At 53.6% G+C, this 20632-nt stretch overlaps 2 protein-coding genes across 4 annotated transcripts; both read right to left on the bottom strand.

The window, feature by feature from the left end:
• Positions 1-3545: 3545 nt before the first annotated feature.
• Positions 3546-17713, bottom strand: SMIM11A (small integral membrane protein 11A). Of its 3 annotated transcripts, none has more exons than XM_039553685.1 (4): positions 16508-17485; positions 12222-12314; positions 10250-10429; positions 3546-5540 (listed from the first exon to the last, which is right to left on the bottom strand). In XM_039553685.1, the coding sequence occupies exons 2-3, from the start codon at positions 12240-12242 to the stop codon at positions 10262-10264; spliced, it is 189 nt and encodes a 62-aa protein (XP_039409619.1). In that variant the 5' UTR covers positions 12243-12314; positions 16508-17485; the 3' UTR covers positions 3546-5540; positions 10250-10261. The 3 variants fall into 3 exon arrangements, with proteins under 3 accessions (XP_039409619.1, XP_039409612.1, XP_039409606.1); XM_039553678.1 differs by lacking the exons at positions 3546-5540; positions 16508-17485 and adding exons at positions 8597-8771; positions 17698-17713; XM_039553672.1 differs by lacking the exon at positions 3546-5540 and adding an exon at positions 8597-8771 and having other exon boundaries at positions 16508-16755.
• Positions 17714-19448: 1735 nt separating this feature from the next.
• Positions 19449-19881, bottom strand: KCNE2 (potassium voltage-gated channel subfamily E regulatory subunit 2). Its single transcript, XM_010413256.3, has one exon. It carries the CDS (start codon positions 19824-19826, stop codon positions 19449-19451), a length of 378 nt encoding a protein of 125 aa, XP_010411558.1. The 5' UTR covers positions 19827-19881.
• Positions 19882-20632: the final 751 nt, after the last annotated feature.

Below are 20632 nucleotides of genomic sequence, written 5' to 3'. Positions count from 1 at the left end.
CCGTGCCCATTCCCTGGGGAGCCTGGGCAGTGCCCAGCAGCCTCTGGGGGAAGAGCCTTTCCCTGCTCTCAGCCTGAGCCTGCCCTGGCCCAGCTCCAGCCAGGTTCCTGTCCCTGGCACAGGGAGCCATTAGTGCTGCCCCTTCTCTGCCCTCACCAGGACGGTCTGACTGGGGGGTTGAAGGAGGCAGGGACAGCCAGAGCTGCGGCGATGCCACCTGGCAGCCTCACCCTGGGCCACTGCAGTGACAGACCTTGCCTGTCCCCAAGGCCTCAGGAACACCATCCTCAGCCTGGAACAGCTCAGGGAGAAGGGAGGGAACAGGGAAGGAGAGGGGAAGCCCTGCTTCATTCCTGAACCCCAGGACACTGCCTGGCTGCTCCCACAGCTCTTCCCTCACCGGTTTCCCCTTGGTGCCCACTCACAGTCAGGAGGGAGCTAAAGGCAAGAGTGACAAAAGTCACGGAGCCTTTTTGTGTCTGTCTCGAGAATGGCACGTTCTGACTGGCGCAGGATGAAATAAATAAATTAAATAATTAAACAAGGAAACAACCAGGTCAGGGAGGGATCCTGCCCCTGTGCCCAGCCCTGGGGGCACCTCTGGGGTGCCGTGCCCAGCTCTGGCTCCTCAGCCCAGCAGGGCCAGGGAGCTCCTGGAGCGGGGCCGGCGGAGGCTGCGCAGCTGAGGAAGGGCCTGGAGCAGCTCCGTGCCCAGCACAGGCTGAGGGAGCCGGGGCTGCTCAGCCTCGAGAGGAGCCCCAGCTGAGAGGGGCCCTCAGCCCTGGCTGTCCCTGGCTGCAGGGAGGGCTCAGGGCAGGGCCCGGGCTCTGCTCCGGGGCCCGGCAGCGGCACCAGAGCCACGGGCAGGGCCTGAGCCCGGCAATTGCCCTGCACAGGAGGCAGAACTGCTGCCCTGGGCAGGGCCCGGGCTGGAACAGAGCCCAGAGAGGGGCTGGAGCCTCCTCCCTGGGATATTCCAGAATATCCACACTCCTGGGCCCTGGGCTCTGGGATGATGCTGGAGCAGGCAGCTGGCACCACATGTCCCAACCCAACCCATCCTGTGAGTCTGTGAAGCACCACCTTCAAATTAGGGAACAGAGAATAGGATTTGCACTTCCAGTGAGTGCCAAGAGAATTAGGCACCAAAAGAATTAGGGAATAATTCCCTCCAGGCTTTTCTTCCCACACTTTACATCCAGTTCTTCAATAGTGAGATCCATGAATGAGTTTTTTGGGGGACCTCGGGCCATCATCAGGCCTTTAAATGTGCCCTTTGGAAAATCAGTAATTCCAGCAGGATTATCCCTGTCAGGTTCTGCTCCTGGTATCCTTTATTAAGGATAAAAGCACATATTAAAGGAACACTAATAAAAGAGAGAATTTGAAATCCGAATGTTTCGTTTCAGGTGTATCCCACGACCAGGTGCATCTGTGCTCTGCTTGGATCAGGGACAGATAATTTACACAAAAATGGGCCAAAAATCCAGTTTCACCACCTCTTGCAAAGTCCTCTGTTATAGGGAGTCAGGAGACCATGCCTTGGACGTAAATCCCCCAAATTTCAACAAAGACAGGGCCGGAAAATGAATTTTATAGGTCAAGTCTGTCTTTGACTCCAAGGGGGATCTGCTCCTGAGCAGGGAATTGAATAAATCTGAAGGATTCCAAGTGCCTTTCCCACTGCAGTCACATTAAAATCTGGTGAAAATGGGAAATTCAGATTTTCCCCCCTAAAACCTGGTGCCAGCTCAGTGGCTCCCAACACCGAGCACTTCACTGCCACCACTCTGCAAGGAACTTCTCAGGGACAGGCAGGAGAAATCTCCCTGAAAGGGAAGTTCCCACCAATTAGTGGTTGGTTCAGGCTTTAAGGCATTAAATTCAGCCTCTCAGGATAAAATCTGGCACCTCATCAGGGCAGATTTTTCTTCCCCATGCCATTAATTAGTGAAATTTGGTGATTTCCCATGGTCAGCGATGCAAAGTGGTGTTTTGTACCAGTTTTCCCAAGTTCATTGAACATTTTCCTCCTTTTTTTTTTTTGGAAGTGGCTCCCAGTTTACATTATTATTGTGTTCCTTGTGGATTTCTGAGAGAATTAAGGCCATAAAAACATAAAAGAAAGAAGTTATGATTCACCGAAGAGACAAACCTGTGCTGTGCTCCTCCTGTGTCTGGAAATCATTGAAATGGGAATTTTTGTGTCAGAGAGAGATGTGAAACAAGGGACCTTCAGAAGAATCCACAGATTTAATTCTCCAGAGCTGAGATGTGAATAGGAAAAGAAAAATAACCCAGCTTTTCTCAGCTTCAGATTCTTCAGCAAAAACATCTGCTCATGTTCTATGTGAGGGAGGCAGCAGGGAATGGGAAATGGAGCAAAAAAGGAGGGAAGGGAAAGGGAGAGACTGGAGGGGGCAGGAGTGATTTTATGGTCCTGGTATCTTAACCCTGACCATAATTCCACATTGTCTTGAGGCAGAAATTGCTCCACTAAATATCCCAGAAGAATCAAGGCTGGAAGAGCCCTCCAGGATCACCCAGTGCCACCCCAGCAGCACCAGCAGCACCCCAAAGCCTGTCCCCAAGGGCCACATCCAGACTCCTCCTGAGCACTCCCAGAGACAGTGACTCCAGCACTCCCTGGGCAGCTCATCCCAAGGCCTCACCACTCTGGCAGGGAAAAATTGTTTCCAATCTCCACCCTGAGCCTCCCCTGGTGCCATTTGAGGCCATTTCCTCTCCTCCTTTCCCTGCCCCCTCCTGTCAGGGACTTGTGCAGAGCCACAAGGTCCCCCCTGAGCCTCCTTTGCTCCAGGCTGAGCCCCTTTCCCAGCTCCCTCAGCCGCTCCTCCCAGGCTCCCAGGCCGTGCTGATGGATTTGGAGCGGTGTGAAACCTGAATGAGGAAAGGAATAGTTCTGGTGCCTCTCTCCCCGGGGAAAGGCAGGGATTGCACAGCGCTCAGCTTTTCTTGAGACACAGCTGCTGCTCACCCCATGGCCCAGTGGCTGCTGCCCTGCCCTGCTGACACCTCCCAGGGGCTGGGGACGAGGAACAGCTCCAGTCAGACCAGCACAAATCCCAGGGCTCCACTGTTGTGTCTGGATTCATAGGAAGGAGAACAAGCCCAGACCTGAAAGGCTCAGAGTCCTGGCTCTGCTGCCTCCCTGGGATTTGGTTCCAGGGCTCAACAGCTGCGGGTTCCAGGCAGTGTTTCCACCCTTGTTCCATGGAAAAGTGTGTCCTGCCATCCCTGACACAGCACAGTCCATGGGACCAGGAATGGGATCACAGGGTCATGGAACCATGGAACGGTTTGGGTTGGGAGGACCTGAAAACTCATCTGGTTCCATCCCCCTCCCACTGTCCCAGGCTGCTCCAAGCCCCAATGTCCAGCCTGGCCTTGGGCACTGCCAGGGATCCAGGGGCAGCCCCAGCTGCTCTGGGCACCCTGTGCCAGGGCCTGCCCACCCTGCCAGGGAACAATTCCTGCCCAATCTCCCATCCAGCCCTGCCCTCTGGCACTGGGAAGCCATTCCCTGTGCCCTGTCCCTCCATGCCTTGTCCCCAGTCCCTCTGCAGCTCTCCTGGAGCCCCTTTAGGCCCTGGGAAGGCTCTAAAATCTCCCCAGAACCTTCTCTTCTCCAGGCTGGAGAACTCCAATCACCTGCTCCCCACCCATTTTAGCAGCAAGGAAGTATCCAAAGGAGGCAGTTTGTATCCCAGGAATTGTGTTTCCTGGTTTGTATTCTTTGGGAAGATGAGGGGGAAGCCCCCAGGAAGGATTTAATGGAAACAAGCATTAGGAAAGAGGAAGTGTTTGCTGCCAGTTTCCCAGCAAACAAAGGGAAAACCAGAACTGTCTCCTTTTCCTGGAAAGAGCTGGGAAAGCTTTGTGAAACCTCTTCCCTTTTCCCTCTGGGAGGTTGAGGCCTGGCAAAACTTTTCTCCCCAGTCCCTTTTAATGAGCATGGAAACCCGTGGGCAGGGAAAAGAGCTGAGTCTGAAACCCAAGGAACTTTGGGATGTTACAGAAACCCCTCCAAGATGAGTCCTTGTGTTTCCTCCACTCCCCCTCTGCTGCTGTACGGGGTAATTACATCCCATGTTTGCCACAAAACCCTGTAACCCTTCGTGGGGAAGAAAAATATTGTGGCTCATGCAGTTGTGACTCAACTGGTAATTTGGGATGACAAGCAATTCCTTGAACATCTGACTCGAGTTAATGGGAGGATGTTACCCAACAGCAGCACCTTAGTCAAGAGCCCTTGAAACAACATCCCAGCTCCTCAGCAGCGTTTAAATCCCTATTGTTGTATTGGCTTTGCCAGCAGGAGCTCTTGGAGGGAGGCTCAGGGCACTTGACCATGGCAGGAGAGCAAAGCCAAGCTCTGGTCTCACTTAGCAATCTGTGTGTGTGTGGAAATTTTTCTCTAAAATGTGGGAAAAATGATTAAAGGATCTTTGCATAAAGACAAGAGGCAGAGTCAGATGCAAATCTTGGGGGAGAAGCTGTCACAGACATCCCTCTGCTCCAGCTGGAATGCAAATCACCTGAACTTCCATGCTGTTTCACTGACTAATGAGTTCTAAATGCTTTTCTAAGCCTCATCTTCGTGGAAAAAAAACCCCACAAACATTTCTTTTTCCTCCAGCTCTTGGAGCAGGTCTGTAATGGGTGTCACAAGACATTTTTAGATGGGAACATTTTCCCCCATTTTCCAGGCTTCAGTCCTGACAGCTTTTTGCAACCCAGGGCCAAAAGCACTTGGGGACATAATTTAGGGGTGATTATGGTGGGACTGGATGGTCCTGGAGGGCTCTCCCAAGCTGGATGATTTGGGATTCTGGGATGAGGGCTTTAGAGAGTGAGCAGGCAAAGTGGGGACCACTGAGAATGGGAGAAGGGTGGCCAGGAATGGAAAGCCAGGAATGGAAAGCCAAGAGACATCACTCAAAGCTCATCCTCTGTCCCTGTGAGCTTATTCCTTGGAATTCCTTCCTGCAGGGCCCAGGTGGGAGAGGAAGAGGCATGGGAAGAGGAGGGAACACACTAATGATGGTCTGGGTGAGAAAAGCAAAATAACAGAGCTGGTTTAGAGCACAAACACAAGGCCCAGACTCATTTCTTTGACTCAAACCCCGCTGTCAGGAGCTGCCATTTGTTGGTGCTTGGCTCTGAGCCTCCCCACATCACTGAGGAGCACCAGGCTGGGAAATGAGCCTGAGTTTAGGCCAGAGAAATGAGTCAGAGCAGATAAAAAGAGCTGGAGGACTGGGAAAGGGCCACACCATTAGAAGCTGAGGCACTGGGGAGCAAAGCCAAGCAGCAGGAGGAAGTCCAGGTGATAAAAAAAGGATAATCAAGAAGGAGAGTCACCCATCTGTGCTCCTAGGGATCAACAGGAAGCAGCCACATCCATCCTCCTCCATGTGACAGCCACATCCCAGCCTTGGGACAGACTGGGACAGCCTTGCAGGGATGCTGGGACACATGGACACCTCCAGGAGCTCTCTCTGATCCAGCAGGAATGGCTGCCATATGGAAATACACACGGATAAAAGCTGAATCACTCATCTGTGCCCAAACAAACTTTCCCTCCACAGGAAGGAGCCCATTTGTATGGGATAACTCGTGGCAGCTGCCAGGAATTCCTGTTATCAGCTGGTGCTGGGATTATTCCAAACTGCTCCACACGTGTGCCAGGCGAGGTCCAGCTGAGCCCAGACACTCTGGAATTGCTCCAGCAGCCAAGACAAACCAGCTTCAAAGCCAGTGCCAAACTGGGGAGTGACTTGGGTTGTGCCAGCTCTTGGTCCCCGGTCACTCACAGCCAAAAATGGCCCTTGGAGCAAATCCAGGGGGAAAACATCAACTCAGGTTTTGGAAATTTTACCTGAGCCATCCCCACACACTCCTGGGTTGGACATTGGGTTGTTTTCCACGTGGTGCTGCAACGTGAGAGAGATGTCCAAAGGATGGGGAAGGGTCTGGAAGGGCCACACAAGGAGCAGCTGAGGGCACTTGGAATGTCCAGCTGGAGAAGGCTGAGGGAGACTCCTCAGGGGCTGCAGCTCCTCCCGAGGGGCAGCGCAGGGACAGCTCCGATCTCTGCTCCTGGGCCAGGGACAGCAGCCAGGGAGCGGCTGGAGCTGGGCCAGGGCAGGCTCAGGCTGGAGAGCAGGGAAAGGTTCTTCCCCCAGAGGCTGCTGGGCACTGCCCAGGCTCCCCAGGGAATGGGCACGGCCCCGAGGCTGCCAGAGCTCCAGGAGCGTTTGGACAGCGCTGCCAGGGATGCCCAGGCTGGGATTGCTGGGGGGTCTGGGCAGGGCCAGGGGTGGGACTGGGTGATCCCTGTGGGTCCCTTCCAGCTCAGGATATTCCAACTCCCTCATGTGAGGTCCATCAGCTCCCCACAAGCCTTGAAGGCTGAGGTTAATAATAGTTAATAAACATTAACTAATTAACTATATCATATATGCTATAATTAGAGGAAGCAACAAGTTGCTGCATCCTTGGAAGCAATCCTGCCAAGGCTGGAGCTGGGATCCCAGGGAGTTATGAAGGATTCTCCCCCACACAGGACATTTTCAGAGCAGAAAAAAGCAGGTGGAATTGCTGAACCCCAAGAAGAAAAGCAGAGAAGGAAATGTTGGAATCCCTGTTTGGATGTGAGGCCCTCGGGATGCTCCCTCCAGCCCCAGTCTGGGGTGATTCTGGCAGAAGTCTCAGACTAAAAGCTTCCAGTGGTACTAAAATAAAGCTGAGCTCATCTCAGCCAAAGCCTAATCACAAAACTGTCCTGTTGAAGGTTTATTTTTTGCTTTAAGGAGCACAGAAACCCCACAGCCCCGAGCTCCCTGTTCCAGCAGCCACTTGAGTCACCTCAGAACCTGGGAGAGTTTAGGTTTTTTCCCCTTAAAATCCCACCAGCTCCTTTCCTGATCACTCCACAAGGATTTCAGCTTTTGTTTAAACCCACTCACCCTTCACGTGAATAAAAGGAACCCTAAAGGTGCAAACACTGGAAATTTAAAAGGCAGTTTTTAATTTTAAGCCTTTTCTGTCTTTAGCACTTGGCACTGGTGACAACGACAATATCAGAAATGGAGAGACCTGTGCAAGGGAGAACCCTAACCCTAACCTGAACAGTGCTTTGGAAAAGAGGAATTTTATGGAACAGGGGAGGAGGACAGACCCTGTATTCTGTAGGCACCAGAGTGACCTGGCTCATTTTTTGGGATGGGAATATTTCCAAGAGGTTCCTGTGTAGATCCCTTGGTGTTGAAGCTGCTGGATGTGGCCCTTGGGGGACAGGGTTTGGGGTGATGCTGCTGGGGTGAGGTAGGACTGGATGATCCTGAAGGGCTCTTCCCACCTTGATTCTGGGACACACTGAGCACTCCAGGGCTCTCTATCCTTGCTGCCTCCTCTTCCTCAGAAATTGAACTGAATTGAATTCTCTTTTCCTCTTTTAAATGTGTTTTTAATCATAAAACCCTTCTGTGTCCAAGGAAGGTCTCAGTGCTCTGGGCTGGTGACAAGGTGGGCATCGGGCACAGCCTGGACTCCATGGGCTGGGAGGGCTTTTCCAGCCTCAGGGATTCTGGAATTCTGGGATTCTCTCAGAATTCGAGGTCCCCAGCTGGTTTCTGAAGGAGCCACTGCAGCAAAGCTGAGCTGCTGTCTCCCCCCAGTGTCAGATTTTTCTTGTTCAAGCTGTGGCACACGGGATTCCCAAAGGTAAAATCACCTGGAACCTGAGACAGCACAGGTCAAACTCCCACCTGCAATATCAGGGAACAGGGATTGGTTCAGTTTGGGAAGGGATAAGACTGGACAAGACCGATTCTTATCCTGGAAATGACTGGATGTCCCCCATCCCAGGCTCTGGGGATAGCTGAGCTCTGATGCTACGCTGAAGCTTGGGAATGGCCTCAAGCAGGAGGAAGGCAGGGCTGGATGGGAGATTGGGCAGGAATTGTTCCCTGGCAGGGTGGGCAGGCCCTGGCACAGGGTGCCCAGAGCAGCTGGGGCTGCCCCTGGATCCCTGGCAGTGCCCAAGGCCAGGCTGGACACTGGGGCTTGGAGCAGCCTGGGACAGTGGGAGGTGTCCCTGCCCATGGCAGGGATTGGAACAAGGTGATTTTAGGTCTCTTGCAGCCCAAACCATTCCAGGATTCCATGCCTGAGCAGAAAACAGGGAACCAAAGAGAGTTCTCAGGATAAACTTCCTTCCTCGACACTTCCATAAAGGTGATGCCATGATTTCCATGGATCCAAGGAAGTCCTGGATGCACAAAGTGCCTGGAAAAGCTCCTCCCCAGGGTTTGTCCATCTGGATTCCATATAGGCCCCACGAGTGACCCTTGCAGGAAGCAGCTGCTCTGCAGAAGCTGCACTGAGCCCTCCCCACTTCCTTCTGCCTCTCCATGAACTTCGGAGCCTCCCAGGATGGATCCAGAGCATTTTTCTCCTCAATTTCACCCTCCAAAGTCTTCTCCTCTTCCATCCCAGCCACCTCCTTGCAGCTGATCTTCCCCAAGTGCTTCCCCTGCAGCTCCAATCCTTCGAGGAAGCAGCCCCCAAGTTGATTTTTTACCAAAAGCTTTTTTTATTGCATAAATAGAGGCTCAGACGCTCTGCTGTACATACAAAAATGGAGATCATGTCAGTGTTACTCCGAGGTTACACATCCTGCTTTTCCAGGAAGGCTTCATCCTCCTGGGAGAGGAATCCAATGGCAGCTGCCAAGTGTCAGGAATCTGCAGGGTGGGGAGAGAGCAGTGAGAACAGCAGGCACCAGAGGCTGGCAGCACAGCGGCTCCAGTGCCCACGGGGCACCGTTGGAGCTGCTCCCACCTCCATGGGGGAATTCCTCCCTCTTAATCCCAGAATTTAGGAAGGGCAGGGAATTTCTGTGGAATCGGACAGGTTTTAATGCCAGTTGTTCACCAAGGGTGATGTCACCTGCTGGGCACAGAGGTTTTGTGGGATGATCCTGGTGCAGAAATCCCTGGAGCTGTGGGGTTTGCCAAACAGAATTCCCTGAGATAACACTGCACAGAATCCCAGAATCCCAGACAGGTTTGGGTTAGAGGGACCTTAAAGCTCATCCCATCCCACCCCTGCCGTGGGCAGGGACACTTCCACCATCCCAGGCTGCTCCAAGCCCTTTTCCAACCTTTCCTTTTCCAGGGAAGTGACCAAATCTGCCCCAAGCCAAGTCCTGAACCTGCTGGAAACAGGAGACTGAAAAATTCCTTTGGTTTTGTTGGTTTTTTTTTCTATGCAAATAGAAAAAACTTTGTTCCCATGGTTATTCTTCATTTCTAGGCACAACTCCCAATCCTTGCTGCAGGAATAAAGGAGTTTGAAATCAAATCTAGAAAAGATCTGAAGAACTGAAAGTGTCTTTAGATGGGAGGGGGATGACCTCAGGAAGGGAAATCAGATTTTGATTTGAATAAAGAGCAACATTCCATCAAACTCCTACTGAGCTTCCAAAGGGCAGGCAGGAATAGAATTCCCATTTTGCTGCAGAACAGGGAGAAGGGAAGCAAACTGCTACAAAAATGACAAGCAAGGCAGGGAATAGAACCCAAGCACCAGGCAGGACTCATTCTGCTCATGGATTTGCTCCAAGAAAGCAGGGATTGCTTCAACTTTGGGAACAGAGGGGAGCAACTCAGGAATTTCAGGATGAAAACCCCAAATGTAAGGCATTTTGGAATGTTTGTTTTGCTCTTTCAAGCAGAAAATTGTGCATTTTTCTCAGGGAATTCTACATGGCGCATGTTCCATGGCACAACCTGTCCCTTTGGGAATCCCCCGTGTGGAATTTGCCCTTTCCAGCTAAACCACCCCCATCCTGTCAATGATTTCACTCATCCAGAAGGGCTGATTATTTTCTCTCTTTATGATGTGCCTGAAGGCCCAGAGTTCTGATTGCAGCATCCTGCCTGGCTGCTCCCCTGCAGTTATTCCCAATTTATCCCCCTCTTTGTGCATCACAGAAAAAAATCCAGGGAGATAAAGAACAGAGAAGGAATATTGTGCTAAAATATCCTCAAACAGGGCATTGGTTCATGCAATTCCCACAAAGCATGAGGGGGAATGAAACATCCCAAATATTCCAAGAGCTCAGCTCCTGCTGCTGGCTCAAAGTGCACATTCCAAACCATTCCCAGGGGGATTAATAATGTCATTCTCAAAGCCCAGGATGTGGGATCCATCCCATTACCTGAGGGACTCTTCACTCATCCTTCTTCTCTGCTTCTGCTTTCAGTTTCTCCTCCTGTTCCCTCTTCAGTTTCTCCTCGATTTTCTTGCTCTGGTACATTTTGACTCCAGCAAAGGCCAAGCAAAGGATCAATGTTTTAGCTGCCAAAATGTACATCAGCAGTGGGAAGTTCTCCAGAGCCTGGAATGCCAAAGAATCTATTTAATCTAATTATGGACAATTAAAAACGAATTTATAGGGGTGTTCTGCATCTTCCATTCCAACGGTAACGCTCCTCTCTCTCTCCGTGTTTTTTATTTCTGTGGGAAACTAAAGCAGGCAGAGCAACAAAGCCAAAGAAAAATCCTCTTCCCTCAAGTCCTGAACCCCTTTTGCTCCTTTTACAGCAATATTGGCACCACCTGGAGCTGAAAAAAGGGAAGAGCTGAGTATTTTAGGGAAATTGTGGAAGTGGAAATGATGCTGAACAATCCTCACAGGTGATGGATCCCTGGGGATCAGCTCTCAGATGGGATCCCCAAAAACACTCCTGGAAATCTTAATCCATAGCAATTTTGTACTGAACCTGCTCAGATACGGAAGGTTTAGAAAAATGCTTTTAAACTGGGAGAAAAGTAAAAAATCCTCAGCTTCCAAGGATTGCTGCACCAGTTTTGAAGGCCTGGAATTGCACAGTGTTTCAAGGCTATAAAAACATGAACTTGGTGCACATGGAGAGGAAAATCAAATGGAAATGGGTGGTGGGGCACTGAGCAGGCTCCCCAGGGGTGGGGTGGGATTGTTGGAGGGTCTGTGCAGGGCCAGGGCTTGGACTGGGTGATCCTACAGGTCCCTTCCCAGCAGGATTCTGTGATAACTCTGCGAACTTGGGATTCTCCCTGTCCCCTCAGCCTCCCAGCACCTCCCAAAGCTGTCAGAACACATCTGAGCTCTGAGTTTAGGCCAAGCCTTGTGTCCATTCACCAGCAGGGAGTTTGGAAAAACAACACCAGGCTCTGTCAATCTCCCCACTGTCCCAGTGGCAACAGCTCTGAACCAAAAGCTCTGCAGCACCAGGGCAGGGAAGGCAGGGCTGGGGGCAGTTGGTGATTATTGATTTAATGTGTTAAAATTGTTAATTATACAGTTGTGGAATGGTTTGGATTGGAAGGGATTTCAAAGTTCATCCAGCACCACAGGCAGGGACACCTCCCACTGTGCCAGGCTGCTCCAAGCCCCAATGTCCAGCCTGGCCTTGGGCACTGCCAGGGATCCAGGGGCAGCCCCAGCTGCTCTGGGCACCCTGTGCCAGGGCCTGCCCACCCTGCCAGGGAACAATTCCTGCCCAATCTCCCATCCAGCCCTGCCCTCTGGCACTGGGAAGCCATTCCCTGGCTCCTGGCCCTCCATGCCTTGGGAATTGTCTCTCTCCAGCTTTCCTGCAGCTCCTTCAGGCCCTGCAAGGCCACACTGAGCTCAGCCCAAAGCTTCTCCTCTCCAGGCTGAACAATCCCAGCTCTCGCAGCCTTTCCTCCCAGCAGAGCTGCTCCATCCCTCTGCTCATCCTGGTGCCTCCATGGACTGGCTCCAACAGCTCCATGCAGGAGGCACCTGCTCCAACACTGTGGTGCCTCACACACGACCCTGCAGAGCTTTCACGGCCCCAAAACCCCAAAGATGCAGTGGAGAAAACTCCCCTCCAGTAAAAAAAGCAGCTAAGGGAAGAGCAACCAGAGAAAATCCTGGAAAGAGGAAAGGCAGGAGGAGCAGGGATGATCAGAGCTCTGGTGAGCTCAGGTCTGAAGTGTGAGGCCCCAACAGCAAATCCTGGGGCAAGCACGTCTGGCAAGGAAGGACAACAACCAATCTCCTGTCCCTGAGAGTGTGCTGGTTAAACACCCCTCCCCTGGGAAAGGAATCATCAGAACCCACCCAACACATCCCACATGGGAAGAGCAGCAATCCCTGCTTTGGGAATGTGCACCAGCCTCACCTTCCAGTTAAAGGCCACCATCTCGGCTGCGGGGTGCCCCAGGACCGGGGGGGGGGATCACACTCCTGGAGGCACAGGGCAGGGCAGGAGCATCTTGGAGAAATGGAAAACAAAGCAGAATGAACTCTTGGAGAAATGGAAATGAGAAGATAATTAGGCGAGCTGCTAATGAGCGCACCCTGCCCCTCTGACGGGCTCATCTGCAGCGTCTCCCCAGTGACCTCCAGGGCCTTTTGGGGCTGAGTGGCAGCAGCAGGACAGGGGTTTGACAGGCCCAGGCAGGTGCTGGGGCTGGGATTCCACATCCTGGCAGCTGCCCCATGGAAAACACGGAAAACACGGCTGCCTTTGGAAGCTGGACCTGGGTGTGCTCGCCCTGCCTGGCTGTGCTGGGACCTGAGGGACACAGAGCCCCACAGGAGCTGCCTTGGGGCTTCTCTGAGAGTTTCTAAGCCCACCTGCTCTGTTTGGAGCCTGAATGTCTAATTAATCCTCTAATTTATCAGTCTTCTGAGATTGATGCATTGAATTCTCCCACACTAACAGTTTATAAATATAGAAGTTAGCAAACCAAGCACTCCCTGGAGCCCTGAGTGGCCACCAGCCATTCCAGAGCTGAATTCCTGGGATGAAAAGCCTGAGGGGATGCTCGAGGCTGCAGCACACACAGCACTGCCCTCGGCTCTCTGCTCCACCTCTTCAGCTGCTGGAGTCCAAATTAACCACTGGAGGCCTTTCCTGTCCATGGAGCAAGAGTGCAAAAGGAGGAGGGAACACTCCAGCACAGTGCAGAGCTGGGCTGAATAAATCAGCACCACACCACGACAGCTGCTGCTGAGCTTCCTTCAGAGTTAAATGTTCTTGCAGCTCCTGCCCTGCTCAGCTTCAGGTAGATGTTCTAATTTCGCCAGCCAAAGCATCCTCTCCTCTCCTTTTCCCTCTCACTTTGCTGAGACTTCTCTGGAAACATTCCCACACCTCCAGAGATCTCTCTGACTGAGATCCAGCTGTACCAAAGCTGTGGAGTGGCCACCACCACCAAATTCTTGTTAATCAGTCACTATTTCTGTGCTGATCCTGACTGTGCAGCTCCTTATCCTGCTGAGAAAATGTCAGGGTGGTTGTGAGCTAATGAGTCAATGTCCAAAACCGGGTATTTTCACTTCATAGAATCCTGGAATGGTTTGGGTTGGAAGGAACTTAAGAGATGATCCCATCCCACCCCTGCCATGGCAGGGACACCTCCCACTGTGCCAGGCTGCTCCAAGCCCCAATGTCCAGCCTGGCCTTGGGCACTGCCAGGGATCCAGGGGCAGCCCCAGCTGCTCTGGGCACCCTGTGCCAGGGCCTGCCCACCCTGCCAGGGAACAATTCCTTCCCAATCTCCCATCCAGCCCTGCCCTCCTTCAGCTCAAAGCCATTCCCTGGGTCCTGGCCCTCCAGCCCTTGGGAATTGTCTCTCTCCAGGTTTCTTTTAGGCTCCCTTCAGGTCCTGGAAGGGAACCTCTGATGTTCCCTCTGGAATTCCACTAACCACTCAGATTTGGAGTTTCCTGTCAGAGGGGCTCGCGGAAAATCCCACATCAGAGCAGAATGTGGGATCTCCCAGGACTGAGGGGGTGGAAGCTCCTCGAAGTGACACAGCCTCCACTCTCCTAAATTCCTAGAAATTCTGTGCTCCAGTCAGAAGGAATTTTGCAACGTGCTGTAAAAAGGCAGGAATTCAGCCATCCAAGCACAAAGCAGCATCTGGCACCTGATGCTGAAAATGGGGTCTTGGGGATTTTTTGTGTGCAGAAGAAGTTTCAGACTCAGCAAATGTTCTGTGAGCCCATCTGTGGGGCTGATGCAGGGTCTGTCCCCCCCAGCAGCAGCAGCAGAGTGAGATGGGATCGCACTGGGCTGGGATTATTTAAGTGTTCAGCCAACACTGCTGCAATATTCCTGCTCTGCTGAGACACGAGCCTGGATCTGCCTGGACTGTGCATCCATCAGGAGTAGCTGCACTGGAGTCACAAAGGGTGGGAAGTGAAGAAATTCTCCCTTTGTCCTGTAGAGTGGTGTTTTGATCCACAATTATAAAATCATGGAATGATTTGGGATGGAAGGGACCCTAAAGCTCATCTTGTTCCAACCCTGGACACCTTCCACTGTCCCAGGCTGCTCCAAGCCCCAATGTCCAGCCTGGCCTTGGGCACTGCCAGGGATCCAGGGGCAGCCCCAGCTGCTCTGGGCACCCTGTGCCAGGGCCTGCCCACCCTGCCAGGGAACAATTCCTGCCCAATCTCCCATCTAACCCTGTCCTTCTTCAGCTTGAGGCCATTCCCCCTTGTGGTGTCCCTCCATCCCTTGTCCAAAGTCTGTGTTTCTTGCAATCCCCAAATGTTTCCTGTGAGAGCTGACACCTGTGATGCTCTGTCCCCATGGCATCTCATGCAGTTGGGACTGAGTGGGAATGTCACTGCTCCCTCCAGGCTGCATTCCCACATCCCACCAGCCTCCAGTGGCCAAGCACTTCTCCCCATCTCATCTCTTGGCTTTTCCAGTCTCCATGTGATCCCAGTCTTTATTAAATCCAGCTGAAACCTCAGAATTGAAAAAAGAAGGTGAGGCTGCAGCAGAGGGCAGGGAGAAGAAAGCGGGAAGAGGAGAGGACTTTGCCCAGAGCAGCTGTGGCTGCCCCTGGATCCCTGGCAGTGCCCAAGGCCAGGCTGGACATTGGGGCTTGGAGCAGCCTGGGACAGTGGGAGGTGTCCCTGCCCATGGAGGCTGGATGGGCTTTTAAATCTATTCCAATCCAAACCATTCCAGGATTCCAGGATTCCTTTCACATTTGAAAAACACCATTTATGAGCACTGAGGTCATCAGTGAAAGCGCAAAAATCTCCGACACTGCTTTTTCAAGGTTGGGATATCTTAAAAGCCTGCAGGCAAATAAACAGCTGGAATTCTGTGTTTGCCTTTCCCGAGGAGATAAGGCACAGATAGGAACCGGGAACACATCCACAGGCAGGCATTGTTCGTTCCCCAGGAAAATGCAGGCTGCCTTGGCAAACACGGGGCCACAGCCCGGGCCCCTCAGAAGGGCACTGCTCCCTCCCTCACATGCAAGGAGCTCTCGTGTGCAGCCACAGGAGCAGGGACAGGAGCAGCAGGCTCTCGCAGATATTCCCTGACAGATGCTCCACAAGCTGGGACGAAATGGCATCAGCCTCACATGGATTCCCTGGGATTGCAGCTCCCAGGCTGGTCACTCCCAGGTCTCCTCTGGAGTTTTATTCCATAACAAATGGGAGCTGGCTGCCCTGTGAGGCTGCTGTGGGCATGAGCTGATCCATCCCACTGTGGCTGCTCCAGCCCTGGAAGTGTCCAAGGGCAGCTTGGAGCAGCCTGGGACAGTGGGAGGTGTCCCTGCCATGGCAGGGGTGGGGCTGGATGGGCTTTAAGGTCCCTCCAACCCAAACCATTCTGAGATTCTGTGCTGCATTGTCCCAGGGAATTCTGTTTGGTGAAGCAGATCCGACTCCTGCAGATGGGAAAGAGGAGAGGGTCTGTCCAGATCACACCTCAGGGATGTGCCAGCAATTCCCTGTGAACTCCAAATGCTCCGGGATCCTCAGGGAGCAGAGCAGGCACAGAGGCCACAGCTCATTCCAGAGGGTTGTGTCCCTTAGGGAGGGCTGCACTACATCCCAGATTTTGGGATTAGTCCTGGTTCCAGCCCCAGGATCCCTGCCCAGCTCTGCCTTGTGCAACACAGCCCCAAAGCTGGGCCCCAGGCACGTGGGAGGCCTGTGGTGGAGCACGGAATTGAATCCCAGCCCCTGGATTACAGCTCCAGCCCTCTGCAGGAACCACAGCCCAGCCCAGGCTCTCAGGGCATTGTCTGCAGAGCACGGACAGCCCCGAGGCACCACACAACATCCACAGCATCCAAACCCTCTGCACATCTCACCCTGCCTGCCCAGAGCTCCATCATCCCCACAAAATGGGGCTGGAGATACCCCTTTGGGGATTGCTGAACAGCTCCAGCCACGAGGCCTTGGGAAGCACCGAGCTACTGAATTATCAGAGTGCACTTAAACGTGACATTTCTGGGCTAGAAAAGGGGTTTCACTCACCAAGGCCAGGCTGGATGGGGTTCTGAGCAACCTGGAAGTGTCCCTGCCCATGGCAGGGCTTGGAATGAGATGGTCTTTAAGGTCCTTTCCAACCCAAACCTGATTCTGATTTTGGAACTCAAGGTTCCAACTCAAGCAACACCACAAAACCCGAGATCTTTGTACCTGATGAAGCAGAAATTAAAATATGAGTGATTCCTCTGGCAGCTTCTCACATGCTCCAAACTCTGGAAAACAGGAACAGAGCAGATGGGATGTTCCAATCACATTGGCTGGATTAAAATCAAACCAAACCCAGAAATGCCAGGGCCACATCAGACTGCTCCACTGTGGATCCCTGGGCATCATAAGGGATCACAAAGGTGATCCCGGGGCTGGAGCCCCTCTGCTCTGGAGACAGGCTGGGAGAACTGGGATTGTCCAGCCTGGAAAAGGGACAATTCCAGGGAGACCTTAGAGCCCCTTCCAGTGCCTAAAGGGGCTCATAAAAAGGAGTGAAAGGGACTTTTTTATATGGGCAGAGACTGCTAGGACAAGGGGCAATAGTTTTAGACTGCCAGAGGGCAGGGATAGATGGGATATTGGGAAGGAATTGTTCCCTGTGTGGGTGGGGAGGCCCTGGCACAGGGTGCCCAGAGCAGCTGGGGCTGCCTCATCCCATCCCAGCTCTGTCCTGGGCTGGAGAACAAGGAAGGGGGACTGGGAACAAGGAGGGAGGGTGGAAAGCAGGGAAAGTGAGGGGTGGAGAGCAAGGAAAGGGGATGGAGAGCAAGGAGGGGTGGCTGGAGAACAAGAAACGGGTGGTGGAGAGCAAGGGGGGGGGGATGCCTCGAGAATAAGGAGAGGGGGCTGGAGAGAAAGGAGGGGAGTGGAGAACAAGAATGGGGGGCCTGGAGAGGAAGGAAGGTGATGGAGAACAAAGAAGGGGAGCTGGTGAACAAGGAGAGAGAGGTGGATATCAAGTAAGGGGGCTGGAGAACAATGGGAGACCGGAGAGCAAGGGCGGGTGGAGAGCAAACAGAGGGGCTGGAGATCAAGGAAAGCGGGGCATTGGAGAGAAGGAAGAGGGGGTGGGGAGCACGGAAGGAGGGTTGGAGAGCAAGGACGAGGCCTGCAGAGCAAGGAGCGGGGGGTGGAGCAGGGGCAGAGGCAGGACAGCGGGGCAGGCCGGGCAGGAGGCCGGGCAGGGCGGGCAGCAGGCCCGCACGGGAGAGCGGAGGCCCGGCGGGAGAGCGGCGAGGCTGCGGGGAGCGGAGCGCTCGGGGCCGGCGGCGATGCGGCCGGGGTCCCAGGGTCCCGGTGTGTCCCCGGAGCCCCGCGGGGCCGTGAGGGGAAGGGGCCCGCGCGGGTCCTACCTCAGGGCGCGGCCATGGCGGGCGGGGGCGGCGCTCCCGGGCTGAGCTCCCGGCAGCGGCAGCGCCGGGCCCGGCCGGGGCCGCTCCGCCCGCTCGGTGCGGCGCTGGAGGCTGGGAGGGCCTCGCTGTTCTTTCCCCAAATGAACGGTTCTGCGGTAAAGCAGCTCCCGTAGGGACCGCGGGGAGCTCCCACACCCCTCCCGTGCCCTGGGCTGAGCCCCAGCGTGGGCAGCAGGGAAGGGATTGGGATGGTGCCCCTGTGCCCCTGTGCTCAGGTGAGAGCCCACCTGCAGAGCTGCCCCAGCCCTGGGACCAGCACAGGGAGGACGTGGAGCTGCTGGAGAGAGGCCAGAGGAGGCACCAGGATGAGCAGAGGGAGCCAGGCTGGGAGAGCTGGGGGTGCTCACCTGGAGAGGAGAAGGATCCAGGGAGAGCTCAGAGCCCCTTGCAGGGCCTGAAGGGGCTCCAGGAGAGCTGCAGAGGGACTGGGGACAAGGCATGGAGGGCCAGGAGCCAGGGAATGGCTTCCCAGTGCCAGAGGGCAGGGCTGGATGGGAGATTGGGCAGGAATTGTTCCCTGGCAGGGTGGGCAGGCCCTGGCACAGGGTGCCCAGAGCAGCTGGGGCTGCCCCTGGATCCCTGGCAGTGCCCAAGGCCAGGCTGGACATTGGGGCTTGGAGTAGCCTGGGACAGGGGGAGGTGTCTGGCCTTCAAGATTTCCAGGAATGGGGAGTCACAACCTGTCTGGGCAACCTGTGCCAGGGCCTCACCACCCTCATACTAAAGAATTTCTTCCCAACATCTGATATAAACTTGCCCTGCTTCAGCTTAAGGCCATTCCCTGGCTCCTGTCCCTCCGTGCCTTGTCCCCAGTCCCTCTCCAGCTCTCCTGGAGCCCCTTTAGGCCCTGCAAGGGGCTCTGAGCTCTCCCTGGAGTTTCTCTTCCCCAGCTGAGCACCCCCAGCTCTCCCAGCCTGGCTCCAGAGCAGAGGGGCTCCAGCCCTTGGAGGAGCTCTGTGGCCTCCTTTGGACTCTCTCCAGCAGCTCCAGCTTTTTCTGGTGTTGATCCAGAGGCAGCTCTACAGGTGGGGTCTCCCTATAGCAGAGTAGAGGAAAACTCCTTCTCAGCTTGTTGCTTGTGCCTCTTTTGCACCTCCAGCACATCTGGAGCGTGATGGCATCAGCTCAAATCTCAAGACCCATCTCCAAAACAAGCCAAAGGCTCCCAAAGAAAAGAAGCCCTTTGTCATTTATTATTTAGCACAAGTGAAAATGGGAATCAGGTCATTAAAAAGGAGCGTGGAGTGAATGTGTGCAGGTTCCCTCCTGCGATTCATTCCCTAATTGATTGCTCAGTTAATCCTTGGACATTGGAGGTTTTACTGGACAATTTCAAGTTATTTTTAAGGTGAGCTTAAGTCACACAGTTTGGACCTGAATCAGCACTTTTGACCACCAATTCACAGTTATTCTGAGGTGGGAACATCCAGATCTGCTTGTGGATTTAAAAAATGCTCAAATAATCAAGTTACCATTCTCTTGGCTTTATTTTCCTAAAGGGAAAGCACAATCAGATTTCTCTTGGAGTTTCCCAAGATCCTTATGGGAACCAGAACACTGATTTCCTCAGGACTCCATTATCCACTGCCCTGTGTGTTAATTTAATCAACACTTCCACAGCTCTTTGGAATTCCGGTTGAGTTCCCTCTGGGTGATTTCGTGATTCCCTCACTGCTGGTGCTTCCAGAAAGTCAAGGTGATTCCAGGCTCGTTTTATCCCTTGCCCCCAGGTTTTCATGGATCACACACTTGAGATCTTCTGGATTGAGAACCTGGTTTTTGTACTTCTCTCCCCAGTCCTCCACGATGTACTGGTGATAGGGATCGTTGGAGTGCTCCCTCCTCTTGGATTTCACAGTGCTCACCAGGATGGCCACGATGATGAAGGAGAACATCCCAATCATCACCATCAGGTAAAGGATAACGTAGTCAAAGTTTTCAGCAGCCACCTCTGCCTGCAGCTTATTCGCTGCTTCTGTCATGTTTCTCCTCCAGCCATTCATGTAATTGAGGAAGGTTTCCTTGAAAATATCTTCCACTGCCCAAGTGAAGTTTTGCATCTTTGCCATCCTTGCAAATTGTGCTGCTAAAGACAACAAAATACACTTTTTAATCAGATGTCATATTAAAAGAGTTGGAGTATTTTGTCAGTGTCATGGCAGTTGTCTAATAACAGTCACCTTCTGCCACTTGAAGGTGCAATTTTAGCTCAGCTGAGAATCCCCATCTCTGAGTGGTTCCATATGTTCAGAGACCCAAAAAGATCCTGCTCAGAATCATGGAATGGTTTGGGCTGGGAGGCACCTCAAAGCCCATCCAGTGCCACCCCTGCCATGGCAGGGACACCTCCCACTGTCCCAGGCTGCTCCAAGCCCCAATGTCCAGCCTGGCCTTGGGCACTGCCAGGGATCCAGGGGCAGCCCCAGCTGCTCTGGGCACCCTGTGCCAGGGCCTGCCCACCCTCCCAGGGAACAATTCCTGCCCAATCTCCCATCCAGCCCTGCCCTCTGGCACTGGGAAGCCATTCCTGGCTCCTGGCCCTCCATGCCTTGGGAATTGTCTCTCTCCAGCTTTCCTGCAGCTCCTTCAGGCCCTGCAAGGCCACACTGAGCTCAGCCCAAAGCTTCTCCTCTCCAGGCTGAACAATCCCAGCTCTCGCAGCCTTTCCTCCCAGCAGAGCTGCTCCATCCCTCTGCTCATCCTGGTGCCCACAGGTCCCTTTGGTGTGTGGGCAGCTTTGGTGAAGGCCCCCATGGCCCCTGTCCCAAGGGATGAGGCCCTGTCCCTTCCCTACAGAGGCAAAACTCCAAGGGAAGGAGGATTTCTCCTGAGGAGAAGACAAAGACATGGGAGGGACATGGAGGCTGAGCCCCAT

The sequence above is a fragment of the Corvus cornix genome, chromosome 1, assembly GCF_000738735.6.
Source record: "Corvus cornix cornix isolate S_Up_H32 chromosome 1, ASM73873v5, whole genome shotgun sequence".
NCBI lineage: Eukaryota > Metazoa > Chordata > Aves > Passeriformes > Corvidae > Corvus > Corvus cornix.
The sequence above is the reverse complement of the archived record's forward strand: the minus strand, read 5'-3'. Positions and strand labels throughout refer to the sequence as shown.